The 21,957-nt window shown below is 37.9% G+C and overlaps 1 protein-coding gene across 23 annotated transcripts in view; it reads left to right on the forward strand.

Moving 5' to 3' along the window:
• The window catches only part of STXBP4 (syntaxin binding protein 4), a 212,716-nt gene extending 191,048 nt beyond the window's left edge, over positions 1-21,668 (forward strand). For 6 of the 23 annotated variants that reach the window (XM_025439987.3, XM_035720284.2, XM_025439988.3 and 3 more), the window contains one exon: positions 21,435-21,661. In XM_025439987.3, coding sequence (XP_025295772.1) covers positions 21,435-21,493 — 59 coding nt within the window. In that variant the 3' untranslated portion in view covers positions 21,494-21,661. Of the gene's footprint in view, positions 1-21,434 lie in introns of all 23 variants that reach the window. The other 17 variants (XM_049114100.1, XM_025439968.3, XM_035720285.2 and 14 more) reach the window with 6 other exon arrangements.
• The last annotated feature ends 289 nt before the right edge of the window (positions 21,669-21,957 follow it).

A 21,957-nucleotide genomic window follows, 5' to 3' on the forward strand; every position in this document is an offset into this window, starting at 1 on the left:
TGACCAATGAAAATCTTCTCCTTTAAACAGAATGGGAGGGAGAGTGGGGCACAGTTTCACACAGTGGGAACCAAGCTAAGGGAACATACACTGGAAAAATTGACCTGATTTCCTTTAGAAATTCAGACTAGGACAGTGTAGGGAGGATTGTGGCCTAGCTGGATTTGGGAATGCCAAACCCTCTGGTTTCCTCTCAACTTGTTCTTCAGTTATGGGAACTATATGATGCACAAGTGTGGTGTGACTGTTCATAGATACTACGTTGAACTAATGATAGTGAACTAATGATAGAGATCTTAACTATTTTTTATTTCTTATTTTGATGAGAGTCTCAATGAGGAGTGCACATCAAAATTATCAAGGAAGAATTTTGAAATAAAAATCTCTGGACATAGAACCCATGGTTTTTGGTTCTTTACCATAAATTCCATGAGTGATTTTTCAGGGTTCACTCCTTGGTTAATTGTCCCTACTTTAAATAAACCAGCATCTGATATAAAATCGGTTCACCAGTTCATCAGACTTAAAAGCAAACAAGAAAGACCAGTATCCAAAGAAAAAGAAAAAAGGAAGAAAGAATAGTATCATCTTCTGAATGTACTGAATTCCTGTTTTGAGATGGTTCACTTCTAAAGGCATTTATTCCTAAGTAAACTAAAAGGTATGACTTGGAGACCAAGTGGCAGACAGCTCATCCAGGACATGAACTGCAAGTAGGCAATGTTCTGTTAATAATGCCAGCATCTGTTCTGCATTTTCAACTGGAAAGCAAGTATTTCCCATCTAACTCCACCAATTCAGTCTTTGGAGTACTAATAAAGGCTGTGACAGATTCTCTCTTTCCACGCCAATGAATTGGGTTGGCCCTTTACAATCACTAAGATTAATTTACAGAAATATTTAATAAAAATCTTTCAAGGAAAAAAAGACCATGAGATGCTTGTGGATTGGAGCATTGGGCACATGCAGCTAACATCACATCTATGCCAATGGCCATTTGCCATTCTGTTTTAGGTCTACATCTGCTGCTGCTTAGCAAAAATTCCATTCACAGCTGTCCAGATGAATCAAATGTCCAATTAGCATTTCTTGCTCGGTGACAGGATTCTGCCCAGAACAAAAATTTTAAAACAGAAAGCACAACAGAACAGAAACTTCTATTCATATTCTTGCTGAAAACTATACTCTGAATTCTCGGATGTCTTAGGAAAAAAAAAAACTTATAGGAAGCTAACAAAGTCCTTTAACAATGTGTTTTTTCCCTAGATGCAGTTAAGTTCAAAGAATTTCAGTTCATTATATGCATGCCTTCCTGATGAAAAGCCTCAGTCTGTTCTTTCCTGTTCCTCAGTTCTAAAGACCATCAAAATCATAAGTTTGCCATCATGCTACAGATGGAAGATGGAGTTACCTTCCACTAATAAAACCAACTCCTGTTTTCAACTTAAATGTCTAAGATAATAGGAAAATGAATTCAGACTGATCTTCTGATTTTCCTCAGTGGTGATAACCAGAATTTGTTTTGTACTTGTACGTTCAAGTATGCTAAGGTACTTGGCAAAATAATGAATTCCAACTCAAAAAGACTAATTGTAGAATAGCCCAAAATCTACTCATGTCCTCCATTGTTAAAAACCTTTTCAATGGTTTTCTTTTTTTTTTTTTTAAGATTTTATTTATTTATTCATGAGAGACACAGAGAGAGAGAGAGAGACAGAGACACAGGCAGAAGGAGAAGCAGGCTCCATGCAGGGAGCCCAATGTGGGACTCGATCCCAGGACCCCAGGATCATGTCCCGGGGCCAAACGCAGGCACTAAACTGTCCCATTCGATGGTTTTCCAATCTCATGTAGAGAGCATAATTTAGCTTTTAGCTGTCTCCACACTCATTGTGAGCCTGTTTCGTCTTGGTTTCCATGACCCAGACACTGGCCTAATTTCAGTTCTCTCTTGCTCAGTAAGCCAACTTCTTCCCTACCGCTGGGCCTTTGCACATACTGTTTCCCCTGAATACTTCCCCTACCTCAGCCTTTTAGAGTTTTACTTCCTGTGATAGTCCTTCTTTGATCATATCTATTTAGCCCCCATCATCCTCCTATTGTAAAATCTAATTCCCTTCTTGGTTTCTTTGTAGCATTTATGATAGGTTGTTAATTTATTTTTTTATTCCTGTACTTATTTTATCTATTTATCTATTTATCTATTTAGCCCCCATCATCCTCCTATTGTAAAATCTAATTCCCTTCTTGGTTTCTTTGTAGCATTTATGATAGGTTGTAATTTATTTTTTTATTCCTGTACTTATTTTTGCCTTTATCTCCAACTAGAAGGATGATCATAAAAGCCAGAGCTTAAGTTATTCTTGTTCATCATATCTCCACTGCCTAGCACAGTGCCTTTTACTTAACAGCATCTCAATAAATGTCAGGAATCTTTTAAAATGAATGAGTGAATGTCTGAATTCATGAATGAATGAATGTGAATTAATGTATTAGCAATGTGACCAAATGATCCTTTACAAAGAAAAGGATATTTTTCTTTTTTCAGTCATGGCTAATGAAACTATCTTAGGAGGTCTTTCTAAATTAGGGCTTTTTTTCTTTTTTTTCTATAAAGAGGAAAACTTTCAAAGGGACTTAACTTCCATAATAATAACTGCCATTTGTATAGCACTTTGTAGCTCACAAAGTATTTCCTTATACTTAACCATTATCATCTTCTCTATATTAGAGGAGAAAAACTAAACATAGAGCTTCTGTACCTTCTTAGTTTCCCAAGATCACAAATTAATAAGGGTTAGAACTAGGGCTCAAACTCAGGTCGAAAGGTACTTAATTTACTGGTCTCTCCTCCCCCTGCCCTCCTCCCAGCCTCATTATTCTTTCTGTCTTGCAGTCAAGTTACTCCTGCCAAAGTCTGGAGATGATTTTCAGAGGAATCTACCCTGAAGGAGAAATATAGTTTGATTTCAAATTTGATAGAATGTACAGCTAAATTAACTTGCCGGAGAAAATCCATTTTCTAGGAGCAGTTTCAGCATACACTTTTAACAATTAACAAACATAATGCATACATTAAAAACAAAAACAAAACCATTTTTAAAAAGACAATGGAAAAGGCTAAGTCAACAGAGGCCACGCTCTGTGCCTCTAACTCAATGGAGAGTCTGCTGCTCTCTATCTTATTAGGGATGGTCCCAGGAAGCAGACTCTCCGATATTTTTTTCTCTCTGGAGACAGTTGTATATATACTTTGTCTAATGGAAGTACCCCTATAGTTAAAATTGTTCCATTCACTGTCATTTCCCCATGCCAAAGTTGATTTTTATGACAAGCTTCACTGTTCACTTGCAGCCCAGATGTTACCATGGCAGCGTATAAGCTGTGGCTGCAGAAATCAGCTTCCCTCCAGTCACACGGGTGTTTAAAGCAGTAATTACAAGAGCAATTTTTAAGGCAGCTCTGCTTTATTATATTTTTACATAATGATGGCACTGTTTTATCTGAATAATAAATTTTAAAAGTATGATTTTTTTATTATTATTATGTTTTATTCAAACAATAAAGATCAAAATTAAGAAAGAGAAGGAAAGAAGAGAGAGAGGAGGAAAGGGAGAGAAAGCGGAGAGAGGAGAGAAGAGCTACGTTCCAGCATCTTGTGTTATTAATGAAAATAAATTTAAAGATCCATTTTCTTTTTCAATATTAAGATGCCTTGTAATTACAGTATTTCTCATTACCATCAACTTCCAATTCTGTTCTCAGCATGCCTAAGAAATTTGAACATATTCCAGGCAAGAAGAAGGCCAGTCAGGATGTAACTGCTAAGGTCACAGTGAAGAAAATATTCACAGCAGAGACAAGGAGGACCAAGATAAGCCTCACTAGGAGATCTACTCTGTCTGTATTTGCTCCATCGGCGGTTTTTCTCTTTTAAACTTTTGAGTGCATAGCCATGCTGCAAGAGCAGCAACACAGCAAGGCTGGGTATGCATAGACGCTCTTGACTGCTGTCACCAAACAGAACTTGCTACAAACCTAATATGTCATCATATTCAGAGTCCTTGTTATGCCGCAGGATAATTAGCACAAATGGTAAATATTTCACATGAAGGGGGAACGACACATACTTTGTTGAAGCAAGATGTTGCTCTTTTTCTCTTGGCCTTCATTCTTCAGTGTCATTTTGAACCAGTGGCAATCATTTATCTTTAACGTATCTAATATAAGTAAGACACATAGATGTGGTTAGACATACACATAAATGATGACAGAGAAAAACAAAACAAAACAAAACAAACAAATGATGACAGAGTCAACTCAAAAGCTAAGACGATTCTGTGCTCCAGACACAAATCCTCTTCTCCACCATGACCCAAATCTTGCTTTTCTCTTCCACAAAACAGCCCTTTCCACATTCTGCTGTTGTGGTTCTTCAGTTCTTGGGAATATATGATCCATTTTTATACAATTCTCACCTCTGGCCCTGATCTCTTAGATACCGGAAAGCCCACGGAAAAAGCAAAGGAAATCTAAATAGATACTGCATATCAGGACTTGTGGTAGGTGCTTTTGCATGGATGATTTCATTTAAATTTTTTGGGAATATAACCAGTCTGATGTTGTACATTTTTGTAATGTACATTGTATATTTTTATAAACACTGAAGTTGAAATTTAAAGAGTGACTTGTTTAGCTTACTTAACAAAGGTAGTGAACCTGGCCAAGAGTTCAGACTCCAAATTCCATGCTCTTTCCATAGCAACACACACAAACACACACACAAACACACACACACACACACCTCTTGAGTATAGGGTTGTGGATAACCTCTGCTGTTCAGGCTGAGAGAATGTAATAAGCATTGGTTATTTCTGACCAACATCTTATCCCTGGGGATTCTACCCATCTCCTGAATGGATAATTCCAATGGAGCTGGAAACAATCGATTCTTTTCTAATCATGCTTCAAAGTCTAATCCTGGTACTATTTTCCTCCTCCAAATCTGAATGGTCCAGAGGGTGGGCATAATAGCCAAGGAAGGTCAAGAAGCATTCATCTCTGGAAAGTGGTAAATGGACCATAGGAAGAACCTTCTTTCCACTGAGTTTGCTAATCTAGAACAAAGTAGTTCTGGAGCTGCTGGAAATTTTATTTGCTGACTTCATGAAGGAGCTTGTCTGCTGTAGTTGAGAATAAGACAGACCAGATGGGATGTTTTTCCACTTTCTTATACTTTTGCATGTATGGTTCTCTACATCTAGAATACGTAGTTTGCATTTCCATTCAAAAAGAAAAATTATATAGCTCGCTCCTGTCTCATCTCCACTATCGATTCCTTGAGGAGCTGTGTCCTCTTTATTTGAGTTACTTGCCCCTACTGTATACTCGTGTAGCATCTTGCACTCACTCCTGTAATTGAAATTATCTCACAGCACAGCAGTTACTGTTTGCCATCTTTCCCACCCTCAAAATTATGAACTCCTAATAGTGAGTGTGTCCTGGTTATCATCGTAGTCACATCAGTTAGGAATGTTGACAGGTACATGAGAGATGCTCAGTGGTTGTAGAAAGGATAGATGGTAGGAGACCTTGGGTAAGATTGAAAATGTTTCTTAAGCTCCAGAAGGTGTTGAGAATTATCCTTCCCAACCAAATAGAGGAAAAATTAGCTTCAAATTTTCTGAAATTCCAAATTCTCTGAAATTCTCTGGATAAAACTAGAACACAGAAAAATTATAGGCAGATATATTTTAGCACAAGCTAAGAAAGAAATTTCTACTGGTCACATATATTCCCAAATGGGACTATTTGACAAACTCACTAGTGGTATTCAAGTAAAGGCTGCTATAATATATGTTTCAGAATTTAGGTGATATTTTTCCATTATTTTTTTTCTTCCATTTTTTTCTCTTAGGAAGCTAGCCCTAAATCTCTGTGGTGCCTTTTTTGAAAGCAGTCATTTTCTTTCTTTTTTGATTGGTTTCAATAGTTTGTCTTTGATTTTTATCAGTATTACTATGTTCTCTATAGATGTGAGGGGAGTTTTTTGTTTATCTGCTACTTATTATGATTAGAGTTTATAGCACTTCTTGAAAATATGATTTGATTTTTTTTGGTCATTTTTGGAAAATCTCAGTCAACATCTCTTCAACATGCTTCTGCCCATATTCTCTTTCCTTTCTTTCTAAGACTCCAGCTAGATATATGTTAGACCATTATACCGTGTCCCTATATGCTCCCATTTTTATTTTTTATTTTTTTAAAGATGTTATTTATTTATTCATGAGAGATACAGAGAGAGAGAGAGAGAGAGAAGCAGAGACACAGGCAGAGGGAAAAGCAGGCTCCATGCAGGGAGCCTGATGTGGGACATGATCCCAGGTTTCCAGGATCACACCCTGGGCCGAAGGCAGGCACTAAACCACTGAGCCACCCAGGGACCCCCTGTTCCCATTTTTAATTCTATTCTCTCCTTATATCATTCTGGATGTTTTCTTCTGGCCTATCTTCCTTTTCACTAATTTGCTCTTTAGCTGTGGCTAATCTGATGCTAAACTATTTAGTTCTTAATTTCAGTTACTATATTGTGCATTTCCACAGTTTATATTTGCTGCTTTTTCATAGTCTCTAGTTTCCAGCTGAAATTCTCTGTTTTATCATCCCATTTCTTGAACATACTAATCACAGTTAATTTAAAGCTCATAGCTGAAAACTCCAACATCTAGATCATCTGTGCATCTGTTTCTATTTCTTCTATTTTGTTTGATTCTCTTTTGTGAATTCTTCTCTCTTTGCCTGACTCATTATTTTTTTAACTGAATTATAAATATTGTGAGTGAAAAATTATAGAGAAAATTCAGGGCTTGAAAAGATGTTATCTTCCTCAGAAAAGACTTGATTTTACTTGTTAAAACAGTTATAGATGTAGACCACCTTAATCACCTGAATCCCTAATAGCTGGAGTTCACTCTTTGAGAACTAGGATTAGTCTATTTCAGACTAACTTTGTTCCTAAAATATAGATCTTCAAAGATTCCAACTGAAAACCTTGGCTTTCTATGTATTAGGAACAGTATTCCTTGATGGACTCTGTACTCAATTTTTGGCAGCACCTCCTTCATATGAATCAAAACAAAGTAATCAATCTCTCAGCCACCAACTGACACAGCTGGACTCAACTCTATGGGCTCTCCTTTCTCTGAGTTTTTGCCCTCTCAAATACTTATTGCTTTCGTATCTCTTCAATACCTTCAAAAAGGTAACACACACACACACATACACACACACACACAAACATACAAATACACATATAATATTCCAGAATGTGTCTATTTATATCTATATCTACATTTACATATCTTGCAATTTTGGTAATTTTCCAATACTTTCAAAGAGAATTTTTAAAAAGAAAAATAAATAAATAAATAAATAAATAAATAAATAAATAATTAATTAATTAATTAAATAAATAAAATTTTATCCAGGCTTTCTAGTCATCCTAATGAAAGGATTTGTTTGAAAAAAGTTAGTGTAGCACTGCAGGAAGTAGAATCTTGCTTTAGTATTTGTATGGAAGGGTGGAGTTTCACTGGATAAATCTTAAACTTTATCTGGAAGAGTAAATGCAAGAAAATAGCCAAGAAACATTTTTTTTCAGTTAAGAATAATTTGTCTTTATACTATAAAGCTTTAGTAATAAAACTGTATGATACTGAGATAAGAATAAACAAATGGATTCATATAAATGAAAAAATAAAATTGTTGGCTATACTATATATTTGTTATGTATTATATATAAAGGAGGCATTTGACCTCATATAATATTAATGCCAGATGAATTAAAGAGCTACAGATTCAAAGAGCCATAATATTGAAGTAGATTAAAGAAATCCTTCCTAGGTTAACACACAAAGTAAAAACAAATTAAAGATAGTCGATATTAAGTAAAACTTTTGTAGGGCAAAAGATACCATTAGTAGTGTTAAGAGGTAAACAGATAAGCAATAAACTGGGAAAGATAAATGACAGACATTTATGTTTATAGACATAGATTCAGAGAGCGATATATATCTGTCATATATATATTTCTTCAGTCTGTGTGTATACATGTTCATAGAGAGAGATACAAAGATAGAAAAACAGGGATCCCTGGGTGGCGCAGCGGTTTGGCGCCTGCCTTTGGCCCAGGGCGCGATCCTGGAGACCCGGGATCGAATCCCACATCGGGCTCCCGGTGCATGGAGCCTGCTTCTCCCTCTGCCTGTGTCTCTGCGCCTCTCTCTCTCTCTGTGACTATCATAAATAAATAAAAATTAAAAAAAAAAAAAAAAAAAAAAACAAAGATAGAAAAACAGAGAAAAAACTCTAACATTTTCAATAAAAAGATAAATTATCCTATAGAAAAGTAAAGTGAAGAGATAATTTACATAAAAACAAAAATTTTTAAATCTATTTGAAGATGCCCAAACTCACTACATTAAAATATCTAAAAATAATAATAATAGTAAGGTAGTTTTTTAGTATTTCAAACTAACAAATATTTATATACATTCTTGGCAAGGGTGTGAGGAGATAGGAGCTCTTATGTAGTCTTGGTGGGAAGATAAATTGATGCAAATTTTATGGAAGACAATTTGGCAGTATTTACCAAACTTTAAAATATGCATATCATTTCACTTCTAGGAATCTCCTCTACAGAAATATTGGCACTTGAATAAAAGGAAATATACTGAAGCATTATTTCTAGCAGTATAAAATTGGAAACTATCTAAATGTCCCCCATGTAAAGGAATGGTTAATTAAATTTTTTTGCATACATTAAATAGCATACTATAAATCTATTTAAAAGTACAAGGCAGTTCTAGACTTACTATCACGGACTATATATTGAATAGTGAGGAAAGCAAGGTATAAAAATTGTATAATATGATGCCTTTTTAAAAAACTCTACTGCTGTGATTATTACGTATATGTTATGTGGGTGTATTGGTGTGCATGTGTGTGACTGGCTTATTATGTGACTTGAAATCAGTAACCAACAGAAAATAGCTGTGCATTTCTTTCCATGATCTCCCCTTCCCAGTCATGATAACTACAACAGGCATCTCTGTAGCCTCCTTTCTGATCACTTGAAGATAGAAAATATAGCCATCCTGAATCAAAACTTCGATGTCATATCCAATTAGAAACTTCTCCACTTTACCAACACAGTCCTAACCATAGGTTGGAGACCAATAACGGGGCAGTAAAGGAGGGGGGAATGTATATTCTTATACTCTTTCTTCCTTTCCCCCACCCTTACTGATGTCTCCAACAGGGTCAAGTCATGGTAAAGGCAGTTTTCAAGGAAAGAGCCAAATGTCTTATGTGGCCACTGCTATGATAATCCTATGTCAATGATCTCTGTCCAGGAAGACTCTCTCATGTAGGTTTCGTATGGAGGTGTATCTGGGAGTTCTTCGGAAACACTGATGGGAACCTTCAACATAACCCAAGGGAGTCACTCTCCACCTGTCCCCCTTTAACCTCTTACCCCACAACCTCTTACTTCTGGGGTCCCTGCACCCTAACAGGCCACCCTTTGGAGAGGGCTCCAGTCTAGTGATTCTCCATTTGCAAAGCTCACACTTTCTTTTCCCACCATGTACAACTCACCAGACTGCTGACCCTCTCCAGGCTGTGCCATCCCAGGCAGCCTCAGACAGACTCCTGCCCTCAGGCTCCTTCCTGAAGGAAAGTAGTCACCAGTCACTGTGTGCATACACACCCCAAACTTCTACAGATGCACTGCAGGTTCTCCTCAGAACCCTCTAGCCTTGCTTCATGTCAGTGCCCCCACCCAGTATCCAGCTCCACAGGCATTAACCTGGGAGTCAGGCCTATTTCCTTTCTCACCCTCATGAGCCATTCATTCATGTAGGGGGCCACCTTACTGGGCCTGAAATAAAAAAGAAAAGCCAAAGACCTCTCTCTCTACTCCTATAAATTACTTTCAAGTTAATTTCTAGCTACTTTACACAAGCTTAATGGTGATGTCACTGATCTCACTTTGCTTTGTTTCAGTAAATTCTCTGTGGGTGGGTATTGTGCTTTCTCTTTAGAATATGGGTCATATATACCTATTGTCTTCATCTTTGCTGCATTAGCTGAAAATCCAAAATAATAAGAAATACCCCATTTAGCATCCTGTCACATTTATACCACATCTCCCCTCTGCTGCATGCAGATACATATATGTAGTTTGTTTATGAATGGAACAAGATGTAGAAGGATACCCACAAACTGAACACTGATCAGCTTTGCAGTGGAATTGGGGAACAATATGAGGGTAACTTTTGCTTTTCACTCTGTATTTCTGTGTTATTGACTTTGTTTAAAATGAGCATGCAATTCTTTTGTAACTTCAAAAACAGTGAAATAGTGATGATAGTAATAATAATAATAAAATATTGATAATATCTACCATTTTTAAGTCTCAAAGTACCAGGCTGTGTGCTAGATGCTTTATTAACACTATCTGTTTTAATCCTCTCCACAGCCCCATCAGTATGCCCTCTTGATAGATAAAGAAACTGAGACTCTTTGAGGCCAACTTGGCCGAAATTCTAAACTGTGCTGGGTCTAGAAGCCAGTGTAGTCTGCCTCTAGAAACCCAGGCAACTCTCCTGGTATGTCCTCATCCTTCATAGCATTTAGCAGGTGAGAAACACTCAGTGTTGCGTGGGGCATGGCACAGCTGCCACCTCATGTCCAGACCCAACTGAGGCACATCTAGTGCTGTCCTCTTTTTTTTTATATTTAAGATTTTATTTATTTATTCATGAGAGACACAGAGAGAGAGGCAGAGACACAGGCAGAGGGAGAAGCAGGGTCCATGCAGGGAGCCTGATGTGGAACTCGATCCTGGGACTCCAGGATCATGCCCTGAGCCAAAGGCAAACACTCAACTGCTGAGCTACCCAGGGATCCCTAGTGCTGTCCTCTTAACTGACAGAGGAGCAATGGTGTGGAAGAAAGATCTGAGCTGGGGAGTAAAAGACCCAAACAAACAAGCTGAGCTGAGAGTTTAAGCTTCTCTGAGCCTCGCTTTGCTCATCTGTGCATTTGAGACAAAAAAAACCACTTACCTCGCAAAGTGAGGTGAAGGCTCAGTGAAACAAATATGGCGAGCACACATCTTGCTAACCAGGGTCAGTTGTTTTTAATCAGTAGTTCATTGTTCCTAGTAAAAAGTGAGCAGCCTGGGATCCATGATCAGCTATTCTACACTCTTTCACATCTCCTGCTGATGCTTTGGACAGTGCTACAGACTGAATATTTGCATCCCCCACTCCCAAGCCCTACACCAAAATCCTACCCCCTCCAATTTAATGGTACTTAGGAGCAGGCCTTTGGGAGGTGCTTAGGTCATGAGAGTGGAATCCTCATGAATGAATGGGATTAGTACTCTTAGACCCCAGAGAACTCTCTCATCACTTTCACCCTGTGAAGACAGCAAGTCCTCAACAGACACTGGATCAGCTATTGCCATGATCATGGACTTCCTAGCCTCCAGAACTGAGAGAAATAAATGTTTATAGTTTATAAGCCACCTAGCTATGGTATTTCTTTATAGCAGCTCAAATGGACTAAGACAGATGAAGCACATTACATTAGTGTTGTCCTGCAGGTCATATCATGGGCTAAAAGACAGCTTTGGCTTGCTGAGAACATCGCTGTCCATCCCACCATTCCTCTCTTCCAACAGGATTCTCATTGGTGTCAGTCATAAGGTCTTTCAGATTCCGTGGGATTTAGGACATCATTAAGAGGCAGGCTGAATGTGAAGTCTAGACTGCTCGCTGGTGGTGGGTAGGTTCACAACATAAGTTAGGGTGTAATGTTTGGGAGGTGTGCATGTGTATTTGATAGGGAAGAAAGATGTGAGGTGAAAAGGGTGGAGGTCACTAATGAAACACAGATTATCTCCCAAACATGCTGATTCCTGCATCTAGAATATTTACTGGTCAACATTCAAGCAGTAGAAAATGGAATCACTGACACACTGTATAAACCTAAATTTTCTAATGGCAATCTATGTTATTAAACCTATAATGAGAAAAAGTCTGAACAGAGGAGCAGTCTAGCTTATTAAGCTATTTTTTGCTCTATTTTTCATTTTATAAAGAGATTCAAATTCAAAGCCTATACAACAAAGAAGTGCTCATACCCCTTTATGGAGTTATGTTTGTTTTATTTACTTTAAATTGGGCTTAAATTAGGCCTCAGAAGGAGGGAATTCATTAAAATCCCAATATGTGATGTTGGCAAGTTGCCATCTTAAAGTCCTGTATTCCTTCCTTTGATAGGATTCAAAGGGAAAATCATAAATGCCAAAAATAAAACTATGGTTGTGCTTGATGTGCCAATTATAATGTTTTCATCAGATTACAAAATCATAAAATTAGAAAGATAAGGAGGAAAAAGATTAATTCTTGATAACTGCATATCTTTTTCCTCATTTAAAATATACATAGACATTGTGTACATTATGTGTATTTTCTTCTAGAATCTTTCTATGAAGATACCCACAAACTCACAAACACACATGTATGTTGTAAAATTGGTGTCATACATTGTGCAGAAATTTGTATCCTGCTCTTTTCCACTTAATCTTATATCATTCCACTTAATCATTATATCATCCCACTTAAACTTATATCATTCCTGCCATGGAATGCTATTTTAAAAGAGGATTTTTTTTAAATGGCTAAATACTACCCATCATAGATTAGGCATAAATCATTCATTGAAGAGACCCTATCACTATGCCTGTAGGGGCTATTTCCAGTGGGTCATCATCCTAAATCATGTTATGAGCAGTAGCCATGTTTAAATATAAATTTGGAATCATGTATCTTTTTAGATTCTTAGAAATAAAATTTTTGTAGTCAAAAAGTGCACATTTTAAAGCTTGTGGGATATTTCTTGTGAAGTGCCCCCCATGATATTTGTTATTGTGTGACTCCCATAAGAGGGGACATGGGCCAAGATTTCACCCTACCTTCATCAGCCTTAAGCATCATTCATTTCAATCGTGGCGATTTATGTGTGTCTTTTCATGTTTTTATACCAATGTTACTGTTTGTTTAATTAGAATTTTTTCCTTTTTTAAATTTAGGGGTATTCATCCTTCATTCTGTTTGTTTGCAAATAGGTTTTCCAGTTTGTCATACACATTTACATTTTGTTTTTGGTGTTGGTGACAAATGGCTTACATTTTTCAGTAGCTAGATATAACCTTCTCTTTCAATGATCTCTCCTCTTGCTTTTATGCTTGCAGTCCTCATCTGTCCCTAATTAGTTTACTATCTGCCAATGCTTTATTCTGGTTTTTAAATTTTTAAAAAATATTCAATCTATATAAAATTCATCTGCTGGGAACTATAAAATAAAGATCCAATTTGATTTTTTAAAAAATAGATTTAATTATGTCAAATTAGTTTTTGAATACTCTCTTGTTCTGAGGACTAAAGTGACCAAAGACTTTTTAATTATCTCAGAGAAGCCTGAAATGTCATAGGTCCCATCCTGGATTATATCCAAAACACTAGGAAAGAATTCATTTTTCAAATGGGTATGCAGGAGCAGTGGTTAAGAACAGAATCAGGTTATTTTCCATTATACTGTTCAGATGCTGATGTTCAACATGACTGTTACAGTAAACAAGGAAAAAAGAAAAAAGTCATAAAGGGAGTCAAGCAAATAAGAAGAGTGCAAATCATGCCCCTATTAAAAAACCTATAAAGAAGATTAAGAGAAATTAGTTTCTGAGCAGGCTTTTTGCCCCCAAGATCCTCATTTAAATAGTAGTATTAATTATCAGGCCATAAAACTCAATGGACACAAAGAATACAACCTTGTAAAATTTTTCTCTGACTCGTTTAATACCTAGCCAGAGCCTTCATTCAGTCTGATGTAGAAAACATAAGCTATTAAATCAGATAAACTCAATTAGTTGTGATTTTTTTTCCCCAGGCACTTTAGGATAAGATTTAATCAATGTTCTGCTCATCTCACCCTCAAAGTGCCATCCAACTTTGAGAGGGACTTTGGTGGATGTAGTGTCTGGTCTACAGCTTCCCTCCCATATCTGATAGAATTTCTTGGGGTGTAAGGCACCAGGTATAAACTCTGGTCACTACCTTGGGTCCCTTCTATATCTGCAAGCATATGCTCCATTGTGCCTTGTCTTCAGAGAACAGATCCACAGAGGTCACCTTCCTCACTCTGATGGCCGGGCTCCTCCTGTAAGTGATCCCCTGTCAGCCACTCTGTGTCCTTCTAAGAGGCATGTGGAACTTTTGGCTATTATCCTGTGCCTCTCAGTTGTCATAAGTGCCTGTTGGGTGTGGGAGGTGGGGGAGGAGGTGCTATCTTGAGCCCTTTCTGCTTAGACCTGCCCCATCCCCATTTATGCTATAAACTACTTTCTAAAGTAGGTGTAAAAGACTTCTCTGAAGCATTGCTACCCATTCAGGATTTATCTGGGGAGCAAAATACAAATCTCCTCTTCTCAGATGTGCTCCATTCTGCTATCGTGGGTCTCTTTCATGCTGATTCAGGGGCAGAGTAAAAGGGACAGATTCATCCCTGGGACTGACTGGCAGCTAAGCTCCCTTATCCTCCCCTGAAGCTCCTCTTCACCCAGGCTGTCATCTTTTTCTATAGAAAGTTATGTAGGGAATTAACTCTATATCTGGCTTCCTTCGGAGTTTTAGCCTTTGACAACAAAACAAGACAAGAAAACAACCTTATCTCATGCCTCCCCTGCAAAAATAAAAGGGCTTCCATTTTAAGAGTAGTGCCTCTGCTCTGAGTTTCAAGAGTCTACTTGGATTTTTTTTAAGGTAGGATAGAAAGAATTCGCCTTTATTCTTTCTAAGTCTCCTAGCAGTGTTCTCTTAAGCACTTGATGCTGCTGAGTCAGTGGAAATAGGATCATGGTGGGAAGGAGGGAACCAAACCTTACTGAATATTTCTAAGTTTTAATCTGTAATGTGTGTGTTTCCAATCTCCAATTATCTAACAAACATCACCACATGTACACCCACTTCCTCTCTGCTCAGAGCCAACGAGAAGGAAGCCAGCCATTCTACAGTTTCCTGAGCCAAAGGGTGGGGAAAGAGACTCTACAGCAGACATGTACACGTCCATTAATGACAGGTGCACTTCAAAGTGACCTGAACTGATGGAGGTCAGTGGGGGAGATTTCTTCCAGATGTTTGCTCTCCTACATCAGAAGTACCCCCAGCAACAAAGGGTGGAAATAAAGGCAATCTTACCTGAAGGGAACTACTGTTGGGACAAGAACCAGATTTAAGCATCCAGAAAATTATTTGTTTCCATGTAGTTTTACTTTTATATTATATTTGACAATATGTAATGAATGACAAAGAAAGAAATTCTATCCCCATGGGCCCTACAGAGTGGACAGTGAACACATTTTAACCTTGTAGTTAAAAAAGCCAGATTTATATGCCTCCAACCTGAAATGACTTTGGAATTGTCAGAAAAGTGAACTGGGGAGAACAAGGCCCCACCTCTGTTCATTAATCAATTTGAGGTGTCTTAATTAAATTCTCCTCTGAGCCCCAAGAAGGTGAAGAAAGACTATAAGGTATAACTTGAACAAGACTCTCCCACAACCACAATATAAGTAGGAAGAAATAATGTCTGGATCTTTCTGACATAAAAGGAGAGAGGATTATTTCCCTGTCGTGCATTCTCTGTTTAAAGGACTAACATGTAGGAAAGAAACTACATTTATTTAGGGTTTTTATTCCACACACACAAAAAATAATAAATAAATAAACAGAATTAGGCTTAATGTCTGGAAAGAAAGAAATTTCATGGAACGCCTGGGTGGCTCAATCGGTTGAGTGTCTGCCTTTGGTTCGGGTCCTGATCCTGGGGTCCTGGGATCGAGTCCCACATGGGGCCCCCACAGGGAGCCTGCTTCTCCCTTTACGTGTGTCTCTGCCTCTCTCTGTGTCTTTCATGAGTAAATATATAAAATCTTTAAAAAAAAAAAAAAAGAAGAAATTTCACATTAGCATCCAGTGAGGAAACAGAAACCAGGGAGAAGATAAGAGGAGAGAAGTATAGTCACTGCTAAGGGTACAAGCAATAATCCATAGTGGTTTGATACCACATCCCCAATAGAATCACTGGTCCCTAAATTCTCTGGTCTCCTGCCTTCCCCTCAAAGGTCCTGGGAGGGATGGGGTTCATTCATTTGCTTCTTGCTGCTGGCTTGTCATTCTGTCATGCTGTGACCTCAGTTTGCCATGTGGTGGCCTCAACCATCCTCTTGGCCACCTCTGCTACATTCTTAAACTCAGGGCTGTCATTATCCTAGATTGACCTTCTCACTGCCAAGGACATAAGGGAAGGTTCTCTCCCCAGCATATTATAACTTCTTTACAAGCAACCCCAAAGAGTGGCCTGGCTTTTGTCATTTTCATTTGTTTGTTCATTCATTCATTCAACATGTATTCAATAAATGATTAGCAGCTACCACATGCCTGGCATTGGGCCTGAAACTGGGGTAACAGTGGAGAAAAGATGATGATGGTCACTGACTTCGTGGAGCACATGATCATTGCAATGCTGTAATTATCTTCCTTTTCCAAAAAACTTCTGATAATCTCAAGTTCAGAGAAACACATGAGGTGGTACTTCAAGGCTCATGCTTGAAAGAATTCATTCCCACCAGTGGCCACCCAGTATCTCAGAACCTTCTTGTCTCTCCATCTGGGGATGATCTTCCTCTTCACTCAGGCCTTTCCCCCCTACTTACCTTTCTTAAATATTTTAATCCCCACATCACACAAACCTACTATTGATTCTATTTATCACCATTTTTTCCCAAGAGGGGTAGAGGGCCATTATGAAAATGAAATTTCATCAGCCCAAGTTGGTCAGTCATGCTGATTATATTATATTCAACCTACAGATGTGAATACTCATATTATAAAAATTTATAAGCAATGAACAGTGAAGTTCATGGTCAAAATAATAAACAGAGGGTGCATTTGGTATTTTTCACATAATTTTCCTCCTAACTGAATAGTAAGGAACCTATTCACAATTTTAGAAAAGAGTGACAAGATCACTTTTATACCCCCCATCCTATACAATGTATTTACGATTTATGGGGCTTTGGAAATGGGAGTACTTAAACAGAATTAGGGTAAATTATAATGGGTCTCCAGCTTAGTGGGAAAAGGTATCCAGTTAGTTTCTTTACACTTTCTCTTCAGTGCTTTTACCTTCCCTAAAATGCTGCTTTGCAGAAACAACCTCCATTCCCTTTCTTCTTAAAGGATATTCTGATAAAAATATAGTTAGGTAGCCAGAGCTATAATTTTACCTTGTACATAGTGACATACTCTACTCATGTGGTTTAAGACATTTGTGGGTTGTTTTTTTTTTAAGATTTATTTATTTATTTTAGAGAGAGAGAGAGAGAATACAACCAGGAGGAGCAGAGAGAGAATCTCAAGCAGACTCCCTGCAGTGCAGAGCCTGAGGCAGTGCTCGATCTCACAATCCTGAGATCACAACCTGAGCCAAAAATCAAGAGTCAGACACTTAACCAACTGTGCCACCGAGGAGCCCCAAGACATTTATGCTTCTGAGCATCATTCCCTGAGATGGGGAGGCTGGATCATCTGGTCTCCTGATGACAAGTCAGGCTCATTCCTCCTATCTTGAGAATACTCCTTGTAGATATTATGGGAGGTAGGTTTTATGGTGGGGGTGAGTGTGTGTTCAGAACCGAGAAGAAATTGAGAACGATTTCTCAATTTTTGCAATGCAGGCAGGACAAGGCCTAAACCATCATAAACCTCTGTGAAATTTTAATCCTCTACACTGTCATTGACTCACTTACTCCTGTGATGAGAGGGTGCTCATGAGGTCAGTAAAACTGACTAAAGATAGTCAAGCAGAAACAGGTTACCCAGGGACCTCAGAGGAGTAACAGCTGTGAATAGGACATCCCAGTAGTAACAACAAAAGAGAAAACTGGCATGACTGTCTTGAATGCGCAGGTGTAAAAATGATGCCTAGAAATACCCTAATTCTCTGCAGGACTTTACTGACTAAAGGCAGAATCATCTGAGTGGAAGAAACAATGAAATACACCTGAGAATTCTGAGTTTGTCAGCAAAATCAATGCAGAAATATGATATGGAAGATTTTCCTGGACAAGGGGAAAGCCAAGTTGATCACACCCTAATAGATATCAACCCTGCAAAGGAAGACTATGGTGATAGAAAGGGGTTGGTCAGCCAAAAAAAGTATAGATAAATGAGGATTAGAGAGGCAAAACTTGGCATCCTGTGCCCAGTCTTACCCAGAGGAGAGAGACCATACATCTGGAAGATTTACCACAGTCTGTATATCCTTCAAGAAAGGATATACAGTGAATTTGTTAAGAATTTGTTAAGAATGTCTCTAGTGCTGGATTAACCTAGTTGGAACACCAGGACCCTAGCTTACCTACCTACTTGCTTATTTACTTACTTATTGTCTGGAACAAGATACTTAAATTTTCTGATTCTTGGTTTCTTCATATGTAAAATCAAGATAATATTAACAGTTCCTTGTTGCTCTTTCTTTCTGAGAATATGATGAGACTACATTTCCCAGCCTCTCCTGAAGTTTTTGGGGTGACCAAGTGACCAACTCCTAGCCAATAGTATATGAGCAGACAGAATCTGGAACTCCTCCGGGCTTGACCCATTAAAAACTTCCTATTTCAAACTTCCTCCTCTTTACTTTCTCATTGGGTAGATGCAGTAGAGCCTCTAATATCCTGGATACCCGAATGTCTGTGTGGAGCAGAGGTCTTTTACCAACCTGGAACCACCTTAGGCTATGTGTATGATGAAAAAAAAAATTAAGTTCTATTGGGCAAACCATTATTCCTTTGGAGATGTATTTGATACAGCAGTTAGCCATCTAAACTAGTACACCATTGATTATCCTGTTACAACATATAGGATAGTGCCAGCACATAGAAAGTGCTTAAGTTTTGTAGCTTATTGTTTCTTATTCTTGGCTAGACAAAGCTTCTTTGAGGCTGGTGAAGGCTTTAAAATGGAAATTGGTAAGTCAGACTCAGCTGAAGTTTGTTTTTTTCACTTGCTATATTAGCCAAAAAGCACTACATGGACCATAAGTGAGATGATAAATATGTGCTGGCATGAGTGAACAGCTCTCCAATGCCTTCCTTTTCAAGTGACATACTCGAGATGGGGTGGGCTCAACAGCCTACACAGAGTGAGGGAGTCGTCAAGTCAGAAAAGCCTAGAACTGCACACTCATTGTATTCAATAGCTTGGGATTAGGTGAAGTGGAGAGAGAGGCTACATCAGATCATGTCTATAACATGTCATTTGAGCTTAGGTTTACTTTTACTTTTTTTCTGAACCACAGTTATGTAATGTTCTTCCTTCCATATTTCATTCCTACCACTCCACTGGGTCTACTAAAGGTTTCATCACAAGAGGACCACTACTGTTCTTCTGGCTTTCCTTGCTCTCCAAATTAACACATATTCTGATTAGCTTTCTTGTCCTTTGTATGTTAAAACTAAAGCCTAGGAGTGAGGACACAGCATTGGCCACAAGAAAGGAAATCCATATTACACATAATATATTAACATGATCAGGTGTCCATCAGCCACACAGTTGTCATTCTTTATTCTCCATCCTGCTTATTTTTTTCATGACATTCATAGCTATTTAAAATTCCATTTTTTATTTATTTGCCTACTTATTTATTATGTGCCTCTTTCCACTGATGTAACTCTATGAGGATAGAGACTTTATCTCGTTTGCTGCTCTAGCCCAGTGTTCAGAATCAGTGTGCCAATCTCCAAACAGATACAAAGAAAAATTTTTTTCAAGTGAATAAATGAATTTGCTGAATGAATGTATGTTTGTCATGGGTCAAGATTCCTGGATCTGTTCAATTCTTGAGGACTGATCAGAGTTTCTAGACCAACAAAGCTAATTACTGGGCCCCAGATTACTTGGGTCTGCTACCAAGGTCATGTTACTTTTTGGGTATGTGTCTGGGTATCCAGACAGCTGGAATCTTCAGGCAAAGTGACTCTAGAGAATAATAAAAATATTTGGGAATGAATATATTTGGGAATGGAAATTTGTACATTACCCAACTGGAGATGAATCTAGCTTATTGTCACTCTATTCATTGCTATTCATTATTCTCCTTTCTGGTGTCAAGAAAAGATTAGAGCCCTTGGGCTTACTAAGCCTGGAGGGGAAAATGCTGAGAGGAGATATAATCTGCTCACTAGAACAAGTCTTTTTAAATTCATCTCATGTCTTTTTTGGTTAGGGTCATTAAACTGATGGATCTGGGGAAATGTTCTACAATAAAGTGTTTTATGCGGTCTCTCAGGTTATCCTCAGAGACAAGAAAGGAGGTGGTGGGAAGTTGGTTGGCCTATGATTGAATGGCAATCCCTGGAGGATGCAGCAGGGATCTTTGGTGATGGATTTCAGTGGATTTGGTATGAATACCTGGAATACACAATGATCAAATCTATGTATCACAGACAGAGCTAGAATAAGAACTAACACACAGGTGACAGAATCAGGTCCCACAAATTTCTTATTGAGCTGTAAAAATGGACCAAATATAGCAAGACTGAATTTAAAGGAGATAAGTATCAAGGCATGCACTTGGGTTCAACAAATTAATCACATATTCCACCCAACTCCATTCTTTTAAATTGACCAAACCATTCCCAAGCTACATAGTGAATATCCTGGAAAACTTAGTCCCTGACATCTTACAAGAGCGGAAGTCTAGAGTCCTATTTCCCAAGGTCACAGCTAATTCATTTTTTGACCCAGTCTGTTACCACTCCATTTCTTGACATTGGTTGAATACTTGCCCTTTGGCTCTGACCATGAGCTCCCCTCTGCTACTATGATCCTATTTCCCCTGCTTTGACCTCTTCTGGTTTATACTCTAGCACCTTTGAGCCCAGTCTCCAGGACCCATACCAGCACATTCTCTGAACACAGAGAGTTTAAAGACAGAATGCTTGAAACATTCACCAGTCTTGGTACACATGAGGAAAATGCGGGCCCTTTGTTTGTTAGAAGTACAACACAAATGGTCTAACCATGAGATAGGTTAACAAAATATCAACTTGAGTCATTTTGCCATATTCATGGTGCCAGAAGTTAGAGAGGTTGTTGCCACTCTGTCCACTCTGTGATAGTCAGACCACATCTTGAGATAGGACCTGCTTTTATGTGTTGAACATGATGGTGTATCTTGAGAAAGAATGGTGAGAGCGCTTGAAACCATATCTTATGAAAGAATGTTTCCCCCTTTATTTCCAGGGAAGAAGAAAAAGAAGGGAAGAAATCCCTTTCATTTTACAAAAGCAAAACTTAGCTGAATACAAAGATATGCTCAATGCAGAAAATGTGGAGAAGACAGATAAGCATAAAAGTATATGTATCTTCATTTTTTCCCTTTCTTTCATCTTATGTATATATATATATGTATATATGTATATACACATTTATGATATCAATTCATACTTTATTGCTACCCTTTTATACTTTATAATATATTAAGATGTTTTGACCATGAGAATAATATTACTCTATAGTAGGTTCATTGAAGAATGCATGTGAAAACATTTTAAAAGTATAAAGAAGGGATTTTTGGTTTTGAACTTTAAGAAAATACCATGTATAACTCATGCTAATTTGGATGTTTTTTATTTATTTATATTTATTTTTTTATCCTTTTATTTTTTTAAAGATTTTATTTATTTATTCATGAGAGACACACAGAGAGAGGCAGAGACACAGGCAGAGGAAGGAGAAGCAGGCTCCATGCAGGGAGCCTGATGCA

The sequence above is a fragment of the Canis lupus genome, chromosome 9, assembly GCF_003254725.2.
Source record: "Canis lupus dingo isolate Sandy chromosome 9, ASM325472v2, whole genome shotgun sequence".
In the NCBI taxonomy this organism is placed as follows: Eukaryota; Metazoa; Chordata; class Mammalia; order Carnivora; family Canidae; genus Canis; species Canis lupus.